Consider the following 19,009-nt stretch of genomic DNA (forward strand, 5'->3'; position numbering starts at 1 on the left):
CCAGTGATACTAATTTCTTGTTCTAGGTTTTACGTATTTTTAACCCACTAAGACCATTAAGTATCTGCATAGTTTTGATCATCAAAGTACTTTCACAGACTTCAAAGGGACTTCAGCAGGCATAATCTTAAAGTAAGTGCATAGGTATCTACTGAACTATGGTTTCAGGTGGGGTTCTCTGAACTGGCAAGAACAGTCTGTAACATTCGAAAGTACAACTTGTTTGCACACATGTAGCCGACAAATCATACCTGCTGCATTTGTTCTTCCTCTGAAAATATCGTCATATGCCTTCCATTGAGGAGTCACCTGGTAGGCGTGGATGAACACCACAAAAACCACCACCAGGCACATTAATGGCACCAGAGCAGCGGTGAAGAGAGCAGCATAGGCATTTGGAATGAAACACCTGATGGAAAAAAATGGAAAAAAATACTGTTGATAAGCATAAGAGACACCTCGAAAGGCCATACATAGAATATAGAAAAAGGATGTACTTTACAAACCACAAATTCTTTAACTCTGTTCCCAGAATAACCTTGATAGGTTCCTTTGTGTTCTGTTGGTTCTTATCTCATCATTATATCTTAAGAAGTATAGCTTTTACTGTTCCAGTATGCATGTTATATTTAGCTTAACCAATTTTGAAACAATTTAAACTTGAAATGAAAAATACTGTATTTTAACCAACTACATGCTTCTATATTCATTTTAAATGATCATTCTTAGTCACCAATTTCTAAAAGGACATTATGCAATTCCCTATACTTAGCTCCTGAAAGAACAAATTAAATTTTGAACAAGATATTTTTAAAATAAATTTACAGGTCCTAAAGACAACATAACTATTCCTTCTCAAGTCATTTGCTCACAGAAACCAAATGCTCACTCCCTCCCCCTTCTTTTCCCCCCAGTTGTTCAGTCTCTCCTTGGCCTTCTCATTTTTTTAAGTTATAATTATTTTTAAAGATGTGTCAAAAATATGAATTATCCCTGAAAGAGTCAAATTAGGCATATATGATGGTGACTCGTAGAAAATGGAGATCATTAAAGAGAGCTCTCAGGGGTATGAGAGATGAGGGTTTTCTGTACTCTCCCTGGAGACCAGAATGTGCTTTACAGCCACTGACCCACTCTACAGATGATGCACAACAGAGCAGCCCAAGGGACTGTGCAGGAGTCAGTATGTCTAGAAATTATGTAATCACTGCTATCCCTATCAAGAGGGTGTAACTTACAGCCCTTCTGTTTCTCAGATCAGCTCATCTAAGTAAGCTTAGCATTGATGCTGATGTATGTCTGAGAGAGACCTAGGTACGTGTTTCACTGATATAACTGGTTGGATAAACCTTCTGGGTTTGCTTAGGTGTACTTTCATATACTGCCAGAAAGTCACTGCATCCTGTGTTGTATCTTTCAGAACAGCAGTCATGCACACTCAGTGAATCCCAAAAATAATTTCCAGCACAATCTAGACACCTTTCACAGCTCTCTGCAGAATATACAGGCTCGGTCAGACACCAAGCTTAGATATCATCTGATAACATAACTGAACAAGTACACATCAGGGAAAGTAGGAACTCTGCATTGCAATTCATAGTGTTTGTTCCCTTCCTCATAGAAGAGATACTTCAGTCCTTTGCTCATCTTGGGTGGCCTTCACTGGACTTTGTACACTCTGTCCATGTCCCTTTTGTACTGAGAAGACCAGAACTGAACCCAGCACTCCAGGTGTGACTTCATGACTGCTGAGCAGAGGGCAAGGATCGCCTCCTTTGTACCTGCTATCAACATGGTTAATGTGGGACACAACATCCCATCTACTTAATCTTTCTAATTTTTATTATTTCTTAGGTATGAAAGTTATCTTTTTTCCCCAAATACATTCTTGAATTGGCACAATTAGCACTAAGTAATGAAATCGTATTACCACAACCTATGCTGCTTTTAATGATGATACTGAAGGCAAGAATCTTAGCATAATAATACTTCTCTATAAAATCATATTTATGTTCTCAAATCTGTATTTTTTTCAACTTGATGAATTTTTATGTTTCAAAGATAACATACGCTCTGTGGCTGATGCTTTGTGTGAGGAGGCTCCCAGGATGAGTGAAGAGACATGAATCTTGACTCCATGTTTCAGAAGGCTGGTTTGTTATATTATGATATATATTATATTACAACACTATATTAAAAACTATTTTAAAAGAATAGAGAGAAAAGGATTCATCAGAAGGCTAGAAAGAACAGGAATGGAATGCAATAACAAAGACTTGTGACTCTCAGAGTTCGATGCAGCTGCAGCTACTCTTAATTAGAAACAACCAACATGTACCAATCACAGATGCATCTGTTGCATTCCACAGCAGCAGATAGTTATTGTTTACATTTTTTTCCTGAGGCTCCTCAGCTCTTCAGGAGAAAAAATTCTAGCAAAGGTTTTTTCATAAAATATCATGGCTAAACCTCCAAAAAACTACCAGAGTTTTTTGAAACTTTATTGTGAACACTCCTTTATATTCAGTTTAAAAAAGCTGTATAAAAATGAAAATCTACAAAGACAGATCACTTTTACTAATAACCTTAGGTATTTCCTCTAAAAAATATACTGGAAAGTTATGTAAAGAAATACACAAAGCTTACTTTGCATTTTCTTCTTGAAGAAGTAGTGTGCAAGTCAATGACAACCACATCATCCTGTAAGATTTATTCATATATGGTCATATGATGACATATGTTGACAGATTTTATAATACAAAATGTGTTTTATTATAGAAATCATACGGGATTACATTATAGGGACCAACTGCAATTATTTATTGTACTTAATATTGGGGACACAGCTATTATTCCATTACCCTGACACATTTGTCACATGGAACTACTGCGTCTTGCATATTCCTAGCACTGGATAAAAATATTTTAAAAAATCCCAAAATATCAGCTAAGTCAGTTTTAGAACAAAACTACTCTAAAAGGCCTAGAAAGACTGATGTAGAGACTTGAAAAAACTACATAATTATAAACATTATTTGTCTGAAGATGAGCATTATTTCCTGCAGTATAGCTTTCCAGCAAGTTCCTTTTTTCTTTTTTTTTTTTTAAGGCTCTAGATTTCTGTAATTATTTTGTTTTGTTTGTTTTGAATTTGAATGATAGTAAAAAAACCAACTAAACAACAAACCAACCAAAAAATCTATCCACTGAAATACTGCCTTCTGCAAGAGAGACAAAAAACCAACCAACTACAAAAAAAAAAATAAACCAAAAAAAAAACCCAAAAAAAACCCCAAAAAACCCAAACAATCAGAAAACCAGCATTTTTAGCTTCTTCTTCTCATTCTTCTTTAGTTCTCATTTTATTACACAGATACCATGACTTCCTAGTAACACTCCCTTTTATCAAAATGTATTTTTTTCCTCACCATTTTGAGAATTTTTGATCCCAGCTTAGGTTTCTTCTAGCATTCGAAAGATAGCTATTTAGTTTTTGTCCCAAGCAGACACAAGTCTTGCCTTTCTTGAGTATTGTTATCTGACTGGAGGGCTCAACTTTGGTTCTGTGCTGATTGCTTTGTTTTGATCATTGACTTTATTGATGTCTAATTTTGTTTTGATTGCTATAAATTTCTTTAACTTTGTGCGAGGACTTAAAGAATGCAATTGCATGTCTCAAAACACTGTCCCTATGAGAAAAGCTATCAAAAGGAACTTGAGATAAGTACCTTTTTATAGAAAGCTGATAACAGAAACTGATGGAACATTTAACTGGACCCCATAATTCCTTGTATTTTCAGTTTATCAATTTTTCTGATTTGTTTGTGTTTTAATTGACAGGAATTTATTGGGAGACCAAATATCAGTAAGATTACATAAGAAAAAAACACTGAATGTCTTGTTAGTTTGATTTTTGCTGAGGTTGTCTTTTTATTATAAAATAAATTGTGTGGGAAAAGCTTTTACTTTTATCTTATCGATGTATTCTTTTATTTCAACCAGTTAAGAATTAGAAAATTCAACCAAATTTAGCATGGTAGTTGGTTCAAGAATTTATGCATGTTGGAATCATGCAAATGTGTATTAACCTTCCAAGTTCTGCCCCAGAAGGCTTTTATTTATCATGACTTGGCATAATTTTTCAGAAACATAAGAAGTATTCATAAGTAACCTAAACAATCTTAACCAAACAAAAGAAAATATGACATGGGAAATAATTGAGTCCCCCTTCCTAAATTAGAATGATGGACAGCCATGGACTAAAAATGGGTCATGGATAAAATTCAGAAAAGACTTTTACCACCTATCAAGACCTGTAACTGTTTTTGAAAATACTTGTATTCTCACATTAATATGTGAGATCTACTATTAAGTTTTCTAGCATGTGTCCTAAGAGACATTATTTTAACCTCACCTCACTTCTTTTATCTATTCCAATCAATATGGTAACTATAGTACACTGTGGACTACACATGCTTCCAACTCATGGGTGCAATTTCCTGTAGTAGTAATTGCAAAGGAATGTAATGAGAGTAATTTTCCCACTGAAAATAAAATTAAAAAACAATAATAATTTTTAAAAAGAGAGAAGAAAAACCAAATAAATTTGAAAGGGAATTAATTTCACTTATGACCCCATCAACAGTAGCCACAGCTTTTGTTTTGTGTCAAAATTAAATCACAACAGAGCTTTAATCTATCCTCTGGAGAACTGAGTATAGGCTCAATTTGATGATGCATTTGTCTGAAAACCTTTTTATATAAGAACTTTTATTTATATGAGAACTTTCTGTATTTTGTATGAGAAATTTATGTGCTAAAACTTAATTTCTCATGGTGTGTAGAATTACACAGTGGGGCAGGAATGTGAGTCCCTTTCAAGTCAGAATATTCTGTAATTCTGTCATTATCTACAAAATTTCCCAACTATATGTTGATGTGATTGAGAAAGAACCCTATTTGTAAGCCTTTAATGTATGTGAAGACACATCCTCAACAAACACATTCACGCTTGTTTCAGTGTGCAAAGGTAATCATCAATTGTTCTGCAAGACCTGGTCATCCCCTTGAGTCTTGGCTGACTTAGAAAATACATGTCATAATATGTAACGTGTATTTGTTTGGGGTATCTCTGTATGGAATTTAAAAATCAACACTTGCTGTGTAATTCTACGGCTAATTTCAAGTCTTGATAAACACCTGAACTTACATGACAAGCCACTATAGTACATCACTTGGATTAGTCTGGGGATATTCTGAGGAAAAGTGACTGACCCTAACTCTGCATGCTGGTCTAAGGTACAGGATAATAGTCCCACCCATTTGCCCAAATTGTGTCTTTCACTATTCATGAGCAGAAAGGACATGACAGGAACTTAATTCTCCTGAACAAAGCTAAGAATAGATCAGTAATATATGTGCCCCAAGTATGATGGGACAAAAGATAGGTTTTAGGTTTAAGGTAGTTTTTACACAGCACCAGCAGGTCCTAGGAAATGTTATGTGGCAGGTACATTCCTTCAGTAATGGACCAGATATGAGTTATAGATCTTAACTTGCAATTCTAACAAGTGTCAAAAATGGTTTTCCAAAGTCAGTTGGCATTAGATATGTTACTAAGAAAGGAACAAGGAATATATGGAATAAAACTTACTGAAACTGAATGCACTATTACCATTTGCAATATCATCAATTGAAAAAGCCTGAGCCACAGAAACAGCTAATCAGACACCAGAACTTTTTCAATCACTCTAAGATTGGCTTCAGGAAATTAGCCATAATACCTGGCTAAGATCTATATTCTAATAGTTGGGACTCAGAAATTGGGAGCTGTGTCTACTGAGAATTGGGTTGATGATTGCAACTGGATTTGTATATTTAGTTATTGAAATAGCTGTTGTACATTTTATGATTACTGGCATTATTAATTCTGTTGCTTCTGTCTTTTCTATGTATGCATCACACCCATGGAAAATGCACAAACTGAGGAACAAGTCCCTGGAAGACAGTACTTGAGACATGGGGTGGTGTGAGGGCTTAAAGAATGCACCTAGCCCAGGACACTGTCTCCATAAGACAAGCCACGACAATGGAATTTGAGATAAGCACAGATGGCAAAACAGGAAGACATTAACTCCAGGCCTAATGAAGGTGAAGATCTGGAATTAGTATACCAGGCAAAATTCTGATGTACAGACTGTGGGGACATAAGACTTATCTGGACAAAAAATACACACAGTGAAAACTGTGGGAAAGGATGCATATGTTAGCCAAAGTTGTGGAAACTGCATCTACACCCTGTGGACACCCTGAACTTGGACTGTATAGAAGTGGTATCTCCAGGTGAGCAACAGGGAGACCCCCACCACTGAAGACAGGGTGGAGAAGGACCAGTGGGATGCTGCAGGAATCCTTGTGGTGAATATGATATCTTTTCATCTTCTGCTTAATCTCTCACTCTATTTCTTTCCTCCCTATCCCCATCCCTCCCACCTTCCTAATTTTTTCTATCTTTCTACCTCACATTTACTGTTAAATTTAATTTGTACTATTGACTTCAGCATAAGGTCTCATTTACACCTTGATTTGGCCAGAAGCATCTCTTATAATCAGATCATAATACTTTGACAGTAAGATACTCCCATTGGTTTCTCTTGCACTACTCCTATCTAAACTCAATCAATTTCAACATCTTCAAGACTTCACCCTTGTATCCTCCCAGACCCCTATTTCATGTATGGTGTCACTTTAAAAAGTACTTTATTTCCATCTCAAATGTTTCTATCATAACAGAACAGGACATAAAGTATTTTATTTTCAAAAGCTCTGTGTATGTCTGCATCTGTGAAAGGTCTGTTCCATGAAAGAGGCTAAAAATAAATTTAGAAAGAATTGTCTGTAGTATGCTTCTCCTCCAAGGTATAATTCCATACTAGTATGTAATGACTTGTTAATAATTTCACAACTGGAAAAAAAATAATTTTGAAACTAATCAGATATTTTTCCATCAATACAAATCAGACATTTGATTTATATGTTGTTTTTTTTCAGGCATAGAATGATGAGAAATAGCTTTAGTATATAAAATAGTTTTCTCATCGATGACTACTGCAGACGTTCATTTAATTTAAATTGCTACTTTCAAATACAACAAACACAGAAAGATTAGGGGAAATTAAGAGACATCTTTCCCATTGGAAAAGATGTAACTTTAGAAAATCATATACATTTAAAATCTACAAATTGATAAAAATTACCTCACTTATTGGCCAGCCAGAATCAGTGTTTTACCTTGATTTTCCTTTTTTCCCCCCTCAAATCTGTTAAAGCAGATTCTTCTCAAGGGGGTGAAGCATGTTATCTGACACTTCAATTGTTTTTGTAAAGTCTTCTGTGATCTCTTAAAACATCACACTTCCTAAAATCTGGAGAGGTATTTCAGCTACATATGATATGAAAGGCCATTCTTTCTCTTTGTTTTCCCTAATACTTTTAAAGGAAACACAAGAAACAATTGACAACATGTATACAGGAACTACTGTTAGCACAATTACACAATTAATATTAAAAAAGGAAAACAAAAATAAATAACAAACAACATTGCTAAGGAAATAACAATTGTTAAAAAATGGAAGGACTGACATTCTTTGTTCCCTTCTGAGCAACAAATATTTAAAATTGTAAAATTTTACAGTTGTTCAATGTGGCAAAAATGGTTTCAATCCATTATTGCATTGCCTTGAATTCCAAGGACAATCTCTTTTGACTGTATCTTGAAACTATAAAAGGCTAAATTTGGCAAAAAATTACAAGCATTTTTATCAATCAAACATCAGGTGTTCTGAGACACTGAGCTTTACAGCAAAGCATTTTACAGGAAAGCAAGAACAATATTTATTTACTTTAAAATGGCATTCAGGAAAACAATGGGTTTAACAACTATTTGAGACCAAGTCAGTGGTGGACAAACCCTCCAAGGAGATAAACATATTGGCTCTTGCAGTGTCAAAGCCTATTCAGCCTGATGAATCAATTTGATCAGATTATGGAGTTTCACTCTACTTTCTTTTATGTTGTAACAGTTACCCTTTCCCATAAATACATTAAACAACAATATAACAATAGATTCACAGAATCCTAGAATGGTTTGCATTGGAAGGGATCTTAAAGTTCATCTTGTTCCAACTGCGCTGCCATGGGCAGGAACACCTTCTATTAGATCTAGTTGCTCCAATTTGCATCTAACGTGGTCTTGAACATTTCCAGGGATGGAGCATCCACAGCTTCTCTGGGCTATGGGTTCCAGAATGTGTTTCAGTCCCTTAACAACCTCTCAAGAAATAATTTCTTCCTAATAACTATTCTAATTCTCTTTTTTATTTTTCCACTCCCCTGACAGAGAATGAAATGTGGACATTTTTGTTGTGCAGGGGTGTTTTTTGGTGGGGTTTTTTTGTTGTTGTTGGGTTTTTTTGGTGATTTTTGGTGTTTTTGGCTGCACAAGAGACCACATTAACAATGACAAGAGTTGTAATTTTACACTGTTCCAAAGAAGTAAAGCTCATACTTGGATCTATAAAAAATTGTCTACTCTGCAACACACATGAGGTAAATGTTCTGCTCTAATCAGTCTTACAAATACAGTGGCATGCTGAGCCTGCGTTGTGGTTTAATCTTAGTTAGCGGGTAAGGACCATTGCTCACTCCCCCCACCTGCCCTCTCAGTGGAGAGAACTGGAAATGAAATGTAAACCTTGTGGATTGAGTTAAGAATTATTTAATAATGAAAATAAAATAGTATTGTAATATTGAATATGACAATAATGACAAGATGATGATGATAATAATAAAGATAATAATAGAAATATTAACAATAATAATAAGAATGACCGATAGTAACCGAACCTGCAAGAAACAAGGGATAGACTATACAACTGCACATCAGCACTGACTGATGCCCAGCCCATTCTTGAGCAACTATTTGTCCCCTTCCAGGTGACTCTCCCTGTTTATATACTGAACTTGTTGTTCTGTAGTGTGAAATATCCCTTTGGCCAGTTCCTGTTACTTGTCCTGGCCATGCTCTCTCACAGCTTTTTGAGCAGCTCCTCACTGGCATTAAATGAAACACTGCAAAGTCCCGGATTTAGGGTGAGGACTATGCAGCAACAGCCAAATCATCAGGGTGTTAACAACATTATTTTCATCTGAATACAAAACACACAGTGCTGTGTACTAGCTACTATGAAGAAAATTACATCTGCACCAGTCAAAACCTGAACAGTCTGGTTTTAGCAAATTTCAAGAACCAAAATTGAATGAAGAAAGCTCACACTAGAGCTATGAAAGCCACCAGAGGTCTTATATATTTGTTCTGCTCTGAACATATGGGAAAAAAATATTTCTGATATGTTTTGGTTTGCTTGATTTGTGGGGTTTTTGCTAATGGGAAAGGACAATTACTGGAAAACTACAAGTAGGCAAGGAACTGGCAATCTACAAGTAGACAAAAGGAAAAATTAGAACACTCCATGTTGTAATATATTTTCCTTGCTGGAAAACACAAGCTGAAGAGCTTAAACTATAACAATATTGGCAGATGGCTATCAGAGTAGTCACAGGAGGGATTAGATGTATTTAGCAGACTGAAAATGATCAGGATTGGGCACCTTAGAAGAGCAACCAAACAAAAATTAGAAATGTACTTCCAAGCCCAAGAACTAATGCTTGGAGGAAAAAAAAAAACACACAATCAAAAAAAAACCTTAAAGCACATGCCTTACAATGAAAGATGTCAGACAGCTCTTGTTTCTTCACTTGAAGCATTTTTTCCAGTGTAACCTCTGAGGTTCAGTTCTAAGCTTTCTTTTCTGGCAGACTTGTTAAACATTTCCTAGGTAATAGAGAGTTAAGACTAGAATGAAAATCAGCTGAGCTTTCTTCTTTTCCACTGTAGATATTTTCTGAATTTTATTCCTTTTCTTTTCTCCTTTCCTTTCTCCCCTTCCTTTCTCTCTTTGCCCTTCCCTTTCCTTTTCTTCATTACCAATAACTGCAAGCTATGCACAGGCATAGGATGGACAAGATATGCACCTGCACATACACAGAGAACTTGTCTAGTTCTAGTTCTAGGCTTTTTTAACATACTTTTTTGCTATTTGTAGCCATTATCAGCTAAAATATTGCACAATCCAAACTACAAAGTAGAAGATTAATCCTTCCAATGTCTAAGGATGAAAATCATATGTGCAGCTCCAGTCTAATGATGCAGTATTTATTTTAACAAGTACCCAAAATAGCATTTACCAGAAACTTTATTTTCACTGCTAATATGTATTGCATTCTGATGCTGGTTAGACAATCTCTCTCTAAAGATTGACATAAGACACCAGAATTCTAAAACAACCCATCAGCAAAGATTTTCTTCTTTTAGTTTCTTTTGAAAAGGGCAAATTGTGTTCCAATACAATAGCCACAGAGGCATCCGAAGCATTACTCTTCCCCCTGCCCCAAGCCTTCAGAAAGCAACCATTTTTTTTTCAGATGTGCTTTGAGTAACAGCATCATGCAAATGGTAGCACTGAGTAATCATTTTGTTATTTATACTTGTCATACATTAAGCATAGGCTAAAGAGTTTAAAATTACCAATTTGCATCACAGAAAGAAAACTTAGTGTTGTAAAATAATTTTTACAAGGCTTTTGAGAATGTTAGTATAAGGTCAAAAAGTACAATAAAGGGATTACAGCGACCAGGAAAGTACTTGGTTAGGTCTCTGTTTCTATGGAAGCATTTGCATACAGTATAGCTTAAAACAACATTTTGCAACCAAATGTTGGTCTAATGTTGGCACAATGTGTCTACTCAGGGAAGTGAAAAGGAAAAACAAGAATCTGACTTGGTGGGGGACACCCACTAGAATAGATCTAAGGATCTTTGATCAAGCATGGATCCTCTTCCTACCCAAAATTCCTAAGTCTGTTTTGCATCACTCCAATTTGATACTTCTAAAACAATGTCAAGGCAGAGGCTCTAAGAGGTCATTATGGATGATTCTAGGTAAGATTTGACTCCTCCTATCTTCTACAGCCTGTCAACACTATTCAAACCCTATTCCACGCCCTAGAGCTTGCTGGTGGATTCCCTTTGGCAGTATGTCAGGTGCTCTCCAAGCTGCTCTATCACTCCCCTCCTCAGCAAGACAGGGAGGAAGGGTGGGACAGCAAATAAAATGAAAAAATCCTCATGGGTCAGATAAATACAGTTTAATAAAACAAAGGACAAGGTTGCATGTGGAAGAAAAAGGAAAAGAAAAGAATTGTGGTCTACTTCCCATCAGCAGGTGATGTCCAGTCACTTCCCAGGAAGCAGGACTTGAGTATGTGTAGCATTTGCTCCATAGGACAAACATCATAACAACGTGTCCCCTTTCTCCTCCTTTCTCTTAGGTTTTACATCTGAGCAGACAGGATATATCATGGAATATCCCTTGGGTCAACTTGCATCAGCTGTTCTGGCCATGTCCCCTCCTAGGACCTTGCTCACCTCCAGACAGAAAACTCCAGCTACTATAGAAAAAGTCATAATGATATAATGTACTGTATTTACATAATGACATGCATTAAAAGGAAGGCTACGGATAACTTGATCAAAATATGACTAAAATGCCGTGTAACTGAAGCTGAGCACTAATGGTCAGATGCGTTCTGCATTTCTCATGTCTCATTATTCATAGCAACCTAAGTTATTATATTATGAATAACCCTGGCAAGTTTTAGAAGAAAAAGTGACATCTTGAGTAAATTGAACACTGTAAGGCAAACCACAGTGGTATTGTGACTCAGGAAGACACAATATGCCCTCTTTTGTGACTCAGTGCTTCAGTATGAGTGCACTTAGCTAGAACCTCTGACTGGGATGATTTTCTACAGGTCTAAGCAGGGGAGAATGATTTTTCATTGGTCAGCAAAAACTACCGCTGCATAACAATACTCTAAATTACACTCGGCAGGCTAGAGAAGTTGTCCAAGCAATGGAGGCTGACTGAAATGTGTTCTGGGCTTATATTTTGGTTATATTCCAATACACAAGGGTTTCTTTCAGCAAGAGGTTCCTCTCAGGAAATAGATTTCTTTTTTGTATACTCAGCAGCAAGACAGTAGCTAATAATAACAGGAGTGAGCTATGTGATTTATATTTGCATGAGGTAACTCCAAAAAATGGTCTGATAGGGAGCTGAAAGCAGCACTGGTTTATGAGTGAATCAAACATTATGTGGGAGCTTTCAAACAGGCACGACACACTGACATTGCCTCGGCAGGATATGGTTGCCACAGGCTTGCTTACATTTCTTGGAAAATCCTTGACAGTTCCTTTTTTTAAAAAAATTATATGCAAACAAACAGCATGCTTAATGTTGGTCAAGTTATATGGACTGTATCAAATTTTGAACTGCAGTCTGATTTTCCTAATTGGAGTTGCAGTACAGTATTATAAACAAGTTCAAATCCCAGATTAATTAGAAAAAAATCTTAGAAATGTATTTGTTACACACTGGAAATTTCTAATGTGACAATTTAAGACTTTTAAGTTCTATCTATATATGTACATGCTCTTCTGAGAAATAGTTTCCTGATGTCTTTCCATACAGTTCTAAGCAGCTGTGAGAACTGGGTCCAAAACACAAGGAATTGGATTCTAAAATCTGACTTCACTGGAATTAGGAGGTGCATGATGATTACAGAAGTTTAGGGGGAAAAAAACCCAACAACTTGGTACTGTGGTGGAGCTACATTTTATGAAGAAGAAAAGTTTTCTAATATTAGTGGGTTCCAGTCATTCCTAGGAATGACCTACTGTGTGTAAAGCAGCTCCAAAATTTAAGGTGACAGAGAGAAAAGTTGCACATATTACACTTGTCTCTGTGTTATATGTATCGGAAGCTATTAAAATGTCAGTTCCTTTTGCTTCTAGTCCTGAAAAAAATCTTATTTGCAATTTACACAGTGAATTTGCTAAAAATAAGTAGGTTTTCTACCAGACAGACATGATATTTAGGAAAACTATTAAAAAGTCAGGTAAAAGAAATTAGAAATTGAACAAAATGTACCAAGCATTTTAAAAGATTTCTCAGAGTTTTGGTTTTTTTAACCTAAACAATACAGTGTTCACTGAACTTCTACCATAAACTCATGCTGGTGCTGTAACTGATAAGCAAAGAACACTAATACAAATTAATGTTCTTGATGATAAGTGAACTACAGCCACTCCTTCCTGATATTAGCAAGGTTTTTTTAAAAATCTTGTCTCAATTCTTAACATCAAACAATGCAGCTACAGAACCTCCATCTCTGGATGTTACCAGAGGTTTTTTTCAGCGTGTAGAGTTATGTATGTTTAGGGTTTTCATAGTGCCTTTTCTTCCACTGCTTTACAAACAGACATATCTCTCAGTACAGTGTGTTCAGGACACAGCACAGGATGGAAACTTGTGGTATTTCTGCTTTGAAGGAAGTACCAGTTTGCTTGCTCATAACCAGCCTCAAACATTTAAATTTGTGAGCCTGCAGAGTGCAGAGGTTGCACCCCACATGTTACAGTTTGAGTGCTCCTGGACCCACCAGCTCTTTTTTAAGGGGTTTTTCCAAAGCTGTGCTTTGCTAGCCACGTTGTTGTGCTGCAGGAACAGACTTGGAGCTAAGCTGCTCCTTGAAGCTGTGTGTGCAGATATGTGAAACACCCCCTGTGCAAACACAGCCTCTGCCCCAGAACACCTGGCCAGCTGGAGCTACAAGTTCACTTCTGTGTAGCTTCACAAGAAATCTGTGTGAAGAAACCTCCGTATGATGTACAAGTTCTTCATAAACACATAGCCATAGCTGTTTCCCATGCTATCCATCTTCCTCCATGGTAAGAGCAATACAAATTTTGGTGTGAAAATGTTGAACATTTCTGATTCAATTTGCCCTATTTACATAAGAGAGAGAGTGCTTAAGAACTCAAATCAGAGGGAAAAAATCACTCTGTAATTTTAGCTAAACAATTCACTGAGGAAGATTGTACATACCTAAGGGATTATTTTGAAATAGAAAGTGAAAAGGTGAGTGCTTTCCCTGCAGCTGCATCTAGAGAATTCTAGCATGATGTTACTCTTGGTTTTGTTTAATCACTTTTCCTCAAAAGGAAATGGGGATTTTCTCTGGAACACTGAACACCATCTGCTCATGGGTCAAGATAAGCAAATCTCAGCAGACTCATAATAGCTGCCCCAAAGAATCCCACGCAGCTGTGAAACAAGTCACACCCTTGTACAAATACATTTTGAAATGCCTTAAATCAAGTACTACAGCCCCAAGCTGAACACAGTTAGACTGATTGTTTTGATTCAGTGCTGCACTCAGCCTCAGTCACCTCACCAAGATGACAGGAAAATGAACAAATCAAGAAGTCTCTTACTGCCCATAAAATTGTGAAGGTTATTTGGTATGAAGAAAAATGAAAAAAAAAAAAAAAGCTGCATTTGTATTCAATTAATTGAAATTAGTTTTTGTCTCATGCAGATTAACTCAGAGATTGGTCCATATGTTTTATTTCATATATAATTCCACACTCAGAAAATAATTACTTTCCTTATATTTTGTAAGTAAGTTTCAAGTGAAATACAAAATGTTTAATAATGGCTGCCCCGGATTTTATAGAGTGAAAATGTGGCATCAGCTCTTTGGCATTATTTAGTTTCCTTTTAATTTCTTTTGTCTATGCAGCAAAAGAAGGAGGAAAAAGAAAGAGGGAAAGAGGAGAAGGAGGGAAAAAAGGTAAAGAAAATACAGTTAGACTGTTTTGGTTAAGAAATGTAAGCTCAGAAACAACAGAATTAGAATTGCCAGGAATAAAGACTTGCCCATTCTTGTTCATGTTTGGACAGACTGTCCCAGCAGTTTTTTGAAAGCCAAATCTACATCCATAGGAATTACTGCTAGAAATTTGATTCTATCATCTTTACTGACGTGTCAAAATTTATCATAAGTAGCACCATACTCATTAATGGAGGTACCCACAGAGTAAATACCAACAATACAAAACATTGGGGAAAATCCAGTCCTCCATGAACAAAAGATGAAGAAATGCCAAGATGTTGTTTTGGAACAGCAAATAACAGAATCTTTGGAAGATTCAGTATGAGTCAGTGTGTGCAACAACAGACTTGTCAATAAACCAGACCTATTGCATAATAAAGCAAAAAAACAATTTCCTTGTTGCTCTCTCCTGCTGCTGTTATTGTAGAGCTAAACAGTTGGAAAAGGGGAAAATGAAAATGTCTAAACAATGCTTTTCTATAATGAGGACCCAAAAAGTCATCTGCTGTTGTTTTAGACCCCAGCTTATTTTGTTTCAGTCTTCTCATTATACGATCCTCTGGAAATTTCTCTGAACAGTTTTATACCTAGTTTTTTAACCTTTTTCTTTGTTTTTGCCTTTGTCTTTTTTTTTTTTTTCTTCCTTCTGTGAATGTTAATACTAAAGGAATACAGTTACCAAAGAAGAAGCAGCAAAGACCCTGCATAAGCACTCCATTAATACAGTTGAGACTTCAACTGTACTTCTAAGGCACTGGAAGCTCTGGAGTTCCCAGGCAGCTCAGTCCAGAAGTCCCAGAAGATTTGCAGCCCTCAGGTACCTTCAGTTTGACTAAGCTGACAGAAACCTGCTTGAAATCTCTCAGAGCATGGTTCTTGCTAACACTACAATTTTAAAATTACATAAGGAGTTATGTGTCTGATTTCAGTTAAGTATCTTGCTCCTGTTTAAATCTAAGGCTTGCTCTTCATGTGCATGTGTCATTATCAATGACTGTGAAACTACAATATATTGTTGTGGCTATATTCTTGGTTTTTTACTATTTAAGACTTGTTACAGTTTCTCCAGCACCAGAAAATGTTTCCGTAGTACTATGTTTTAAGGCAGATACTCTAATGTTATTTTTCTTATGCATTCTCTAAGCCAAGGATTTACTACAAATCTAGCTTAAAAAAAAGACACTTCCATGTGCAAACTGTCAAACATAAATGAAGGTCATGTTCACAGTCCTGCCCTTTGGCAAGACAAATAACATCTACAAAATATGTTTTTTCATACTGACAATTAAATGTAGTACTAATAACACAAATCAGTCTGCTAAAGCTGCATTCCTTTTAATCATATGCATCTTAGTACAGGTCAGTGAGATATGCCTTTATTTACTGTGGCTTTTACATTGGGCAGACAAGAGTTTGCCTTCCCAAGTACAACTTATTGAACTAAATACACTAAAAGTTACTTAATGGAACTAAAATCTGAGCACAAAATTGAGTGGTTGTAGAACAGTCCTGTGGTGAAATTAAAAATACAAAAAAAACCCCAACCCAAAAAACCCCTCCACCCAACCATTTTTTTTTACACCTCTTTTTAGAAAGATTAAATACAAGAAGGTATATATATACATATGGACTCTGTTTGTCAGTATTAATGGGGTAGTCAGAACTAGTGGCTGGTACTGATCTCGCTTTTGCTTATCTTAGCATTTCTCAATTTATTCTGGCATATTAGATGAAGGTTTTTCTAATTTGGTGGAAAACAGATAAACTGGGAACGATTTGGTTTAGTATCAGTAGACTGCATTTTAATGATTAAAGATGACAAGGTAGGAGGGATGAAATTACTAGTTACTTGTACAACTTCAAAGAAAATATGAAGCTTTTAAATGCTATCAATGACAGGGATGCAAACCTTCATCCTGCAGATGTTCTTTGATACTCCTGTTATAATACTACAGGGGCTTCAAAAAAGTTCCTGGGTTGTTTTTTTCGGGCAAAAAAAATGCCTTCATCTGAACCTGTTTGAAGGATCAGGCCTCACAGGCATTAGTGAGTGCAACTTTCACCCATAACAACCTACCTTTTTAACTCTTTACCATGACAGCATGATACCATGATTTGTCAGAAATTAACCACCCCATAATGATTGGAAATTTTACCATAACAAATATTCTTCTCTACTCATGTTTCAAAATTCCACCAGTCAAAGCAGACAGAATTTATTTTTCTTTATTTTAGTTTTTAAAAAGCACAGTACAGTGATTATGCCTGATTCTGATGTGCTACAAGAAATATTTGCCAATATATGAAAGACATTCAATGCCCTACCACTGTACCCAACAATTTCTCCTCACTGAAAACTTATCTTGGAATGAGGTATAAGTGAAAGGTAATTAAAGCCATCCCACCTAGAAGTGAGGGATTTTTAAATAATCTTAGAAGTTGGTAGCACATCAGACTACCTGTGTTTCTTTGGAAACACAGGAAAAGTTTAGAAAATAAAGCACAATAAAATAAAATAAAGTACAGGATACAAAAAGGTCAAACTTTGTACTTTTATTAACTTATTCTATAGGTTTTTCCCGATATAAATATGTGTGTATATATATGTATATGCATGTGTATGCATATGTGTGTATGCATATGTAAGAATGCCTGTAGTGTGGGGCTGTATCAACATAATTGATGTAGCTCTGGTTCATCAGAAACATTTATCTTGCTGCTACACACTACTACTGCTACTATCCACATTTATACTGCTACAACAGTAGCAGTAGCAGTAGCAGTTGCTCAGGATGGTTAAATTTACTATGCAGAAAAGTACAGAGCACAAATGGTGAGAAATCAGCAGTGAAAACTGCAGGCTTTTTGCCCCCCAGCTTCAACTGAGTGGTTCATGAAGCACTTGGCTTTGCATACAGAGAGTCAAGCATCATTCAGTGTGAGGGCTAGCAACAGCAGTTTGCAATAGCTTTGAAATCCTAGATGATGTGCCAGTGAACTGAGGAGAGAGGAGGTGGAAAAACTGGGATAATAGGAAAAAGAAGCTGGAGAGAGAGGGCCATGCAGGGAGCCACTTCTAGTCCAGGCAGAATAAAAAAACCAGGCATTAGAGGATGGTAATTCCTCATAGATTTGTCACACAAACCTCTTCTTCTTAGTATGTCTTTGAGTTAAATTAAAATCCCTGCAATTCTTAGCTATTTTCTTGCCTAGTCCTGCCTGTAAAAGTCTGGTAATTCAAACCTTGCCCATGGCTGAATTCAGCACTTTTGAAGTAATACAGAAAAGGAGACATGAGACTTAATCCAAATGCTTGGACAGAAATTAGCTCACTAAAGCTAAAATATTCTTGTTACTGGTCCCTGGTATAAAGAAAGCAGATTTCCATTTTAGGGAACAGCTAGTAAGCCAGGGATCTGTTCCTGGGATGTGTGCCAACACTGAGACAGTCATACAACTGGGTGAGACTCAAAGCAGCACCCAGTATATTTTTCTGACTGCGTTAAGGGTCAGTGCAACAGACTGACAGACTTTTGGTCAGACAGAAACCATGGCACAAAGTGCCCATGACTCATTGCAAAGGGCCTGGTACCAAGGCACATTTTCTATGGAGTTTCTTATCCTAATAATGTTAACAATGGCTCTGCCCTGGTTTCAATTAATTTATTCTCAGTAGATGGTACAAGTGCTGTGTTTTGGATTGGAATGAGAATGGTATTGATAAGACACTAATGTTTTGGGGTTTTACTAGTCATATTTACCCTAAGTCAAGGACTTTTCCTTCCTTGTCTCATGCTCTGATAGTGAAGAGGCAGGCAAAATAAACTGGAAGAAAACATTGCTGGGACAGGTGACCTGAACTGACCAAAAGGATATTTCCACATCACAGAACTTCATGGCCAGTATATAAAATGGTAAGTGCAGTCAGTCTGGGTTCAGGAAGGGGTGTTTGGCAACAGCCAGCCAAATTGGAGAGACAAATTGCACTGTGCATCACTTTAAAGAAAAAAAAAAATCATTGTTATTATTCTAATTATTAAGATTATTATTATAATTGTTTTCAATTATTATTTTATTTTCAAACAGTAAGCACTTTTTATCTCAATATACAAGTTTCACTTTGATTCTCCTCCCCATTCTACTGCGATGGAGGA

General features: G+C 36.3%; 1 protein-coding gene across 1 annotated transcript in view; it reads right to left on the reverse strand.

Moving 5' to 3' along the window:
- ADGRV1 (adhesion G protein-coupled receptor V1) overlaps nt 1–19,009 on the reverse strand; it is a 282,378-nt gene that overhangs the window by 44,689 nt on the left and 218,680 nt on the right. Inside the window, exon 92 of the mRNA XM_041463583.1 lies at nt 252–409. Coding sequence (XP_041319517.1) covers nt 252–409 — 158 coding nt within the window. The remainder of the gene's footprint in view (nt 1–251; nt 410–19,009) is intronic.

This window comes from Pyrgilauda ruficollis, unplaced genomic scaffold (genome assembly GCF_017590135.1).
Source record: "Pyrgilauda ruficollis isolate IOZ18807 unplaced genomic scaffold, ASM1759013v1 scaffold167, whole genome shotgun sequence".
Lineage (NCBI taxonomy): Eukaryota > Metazoa > Chordata > Aves > Passeriformes > Passeridae > Pyrgilauda > Pyrgilauda ruficollis.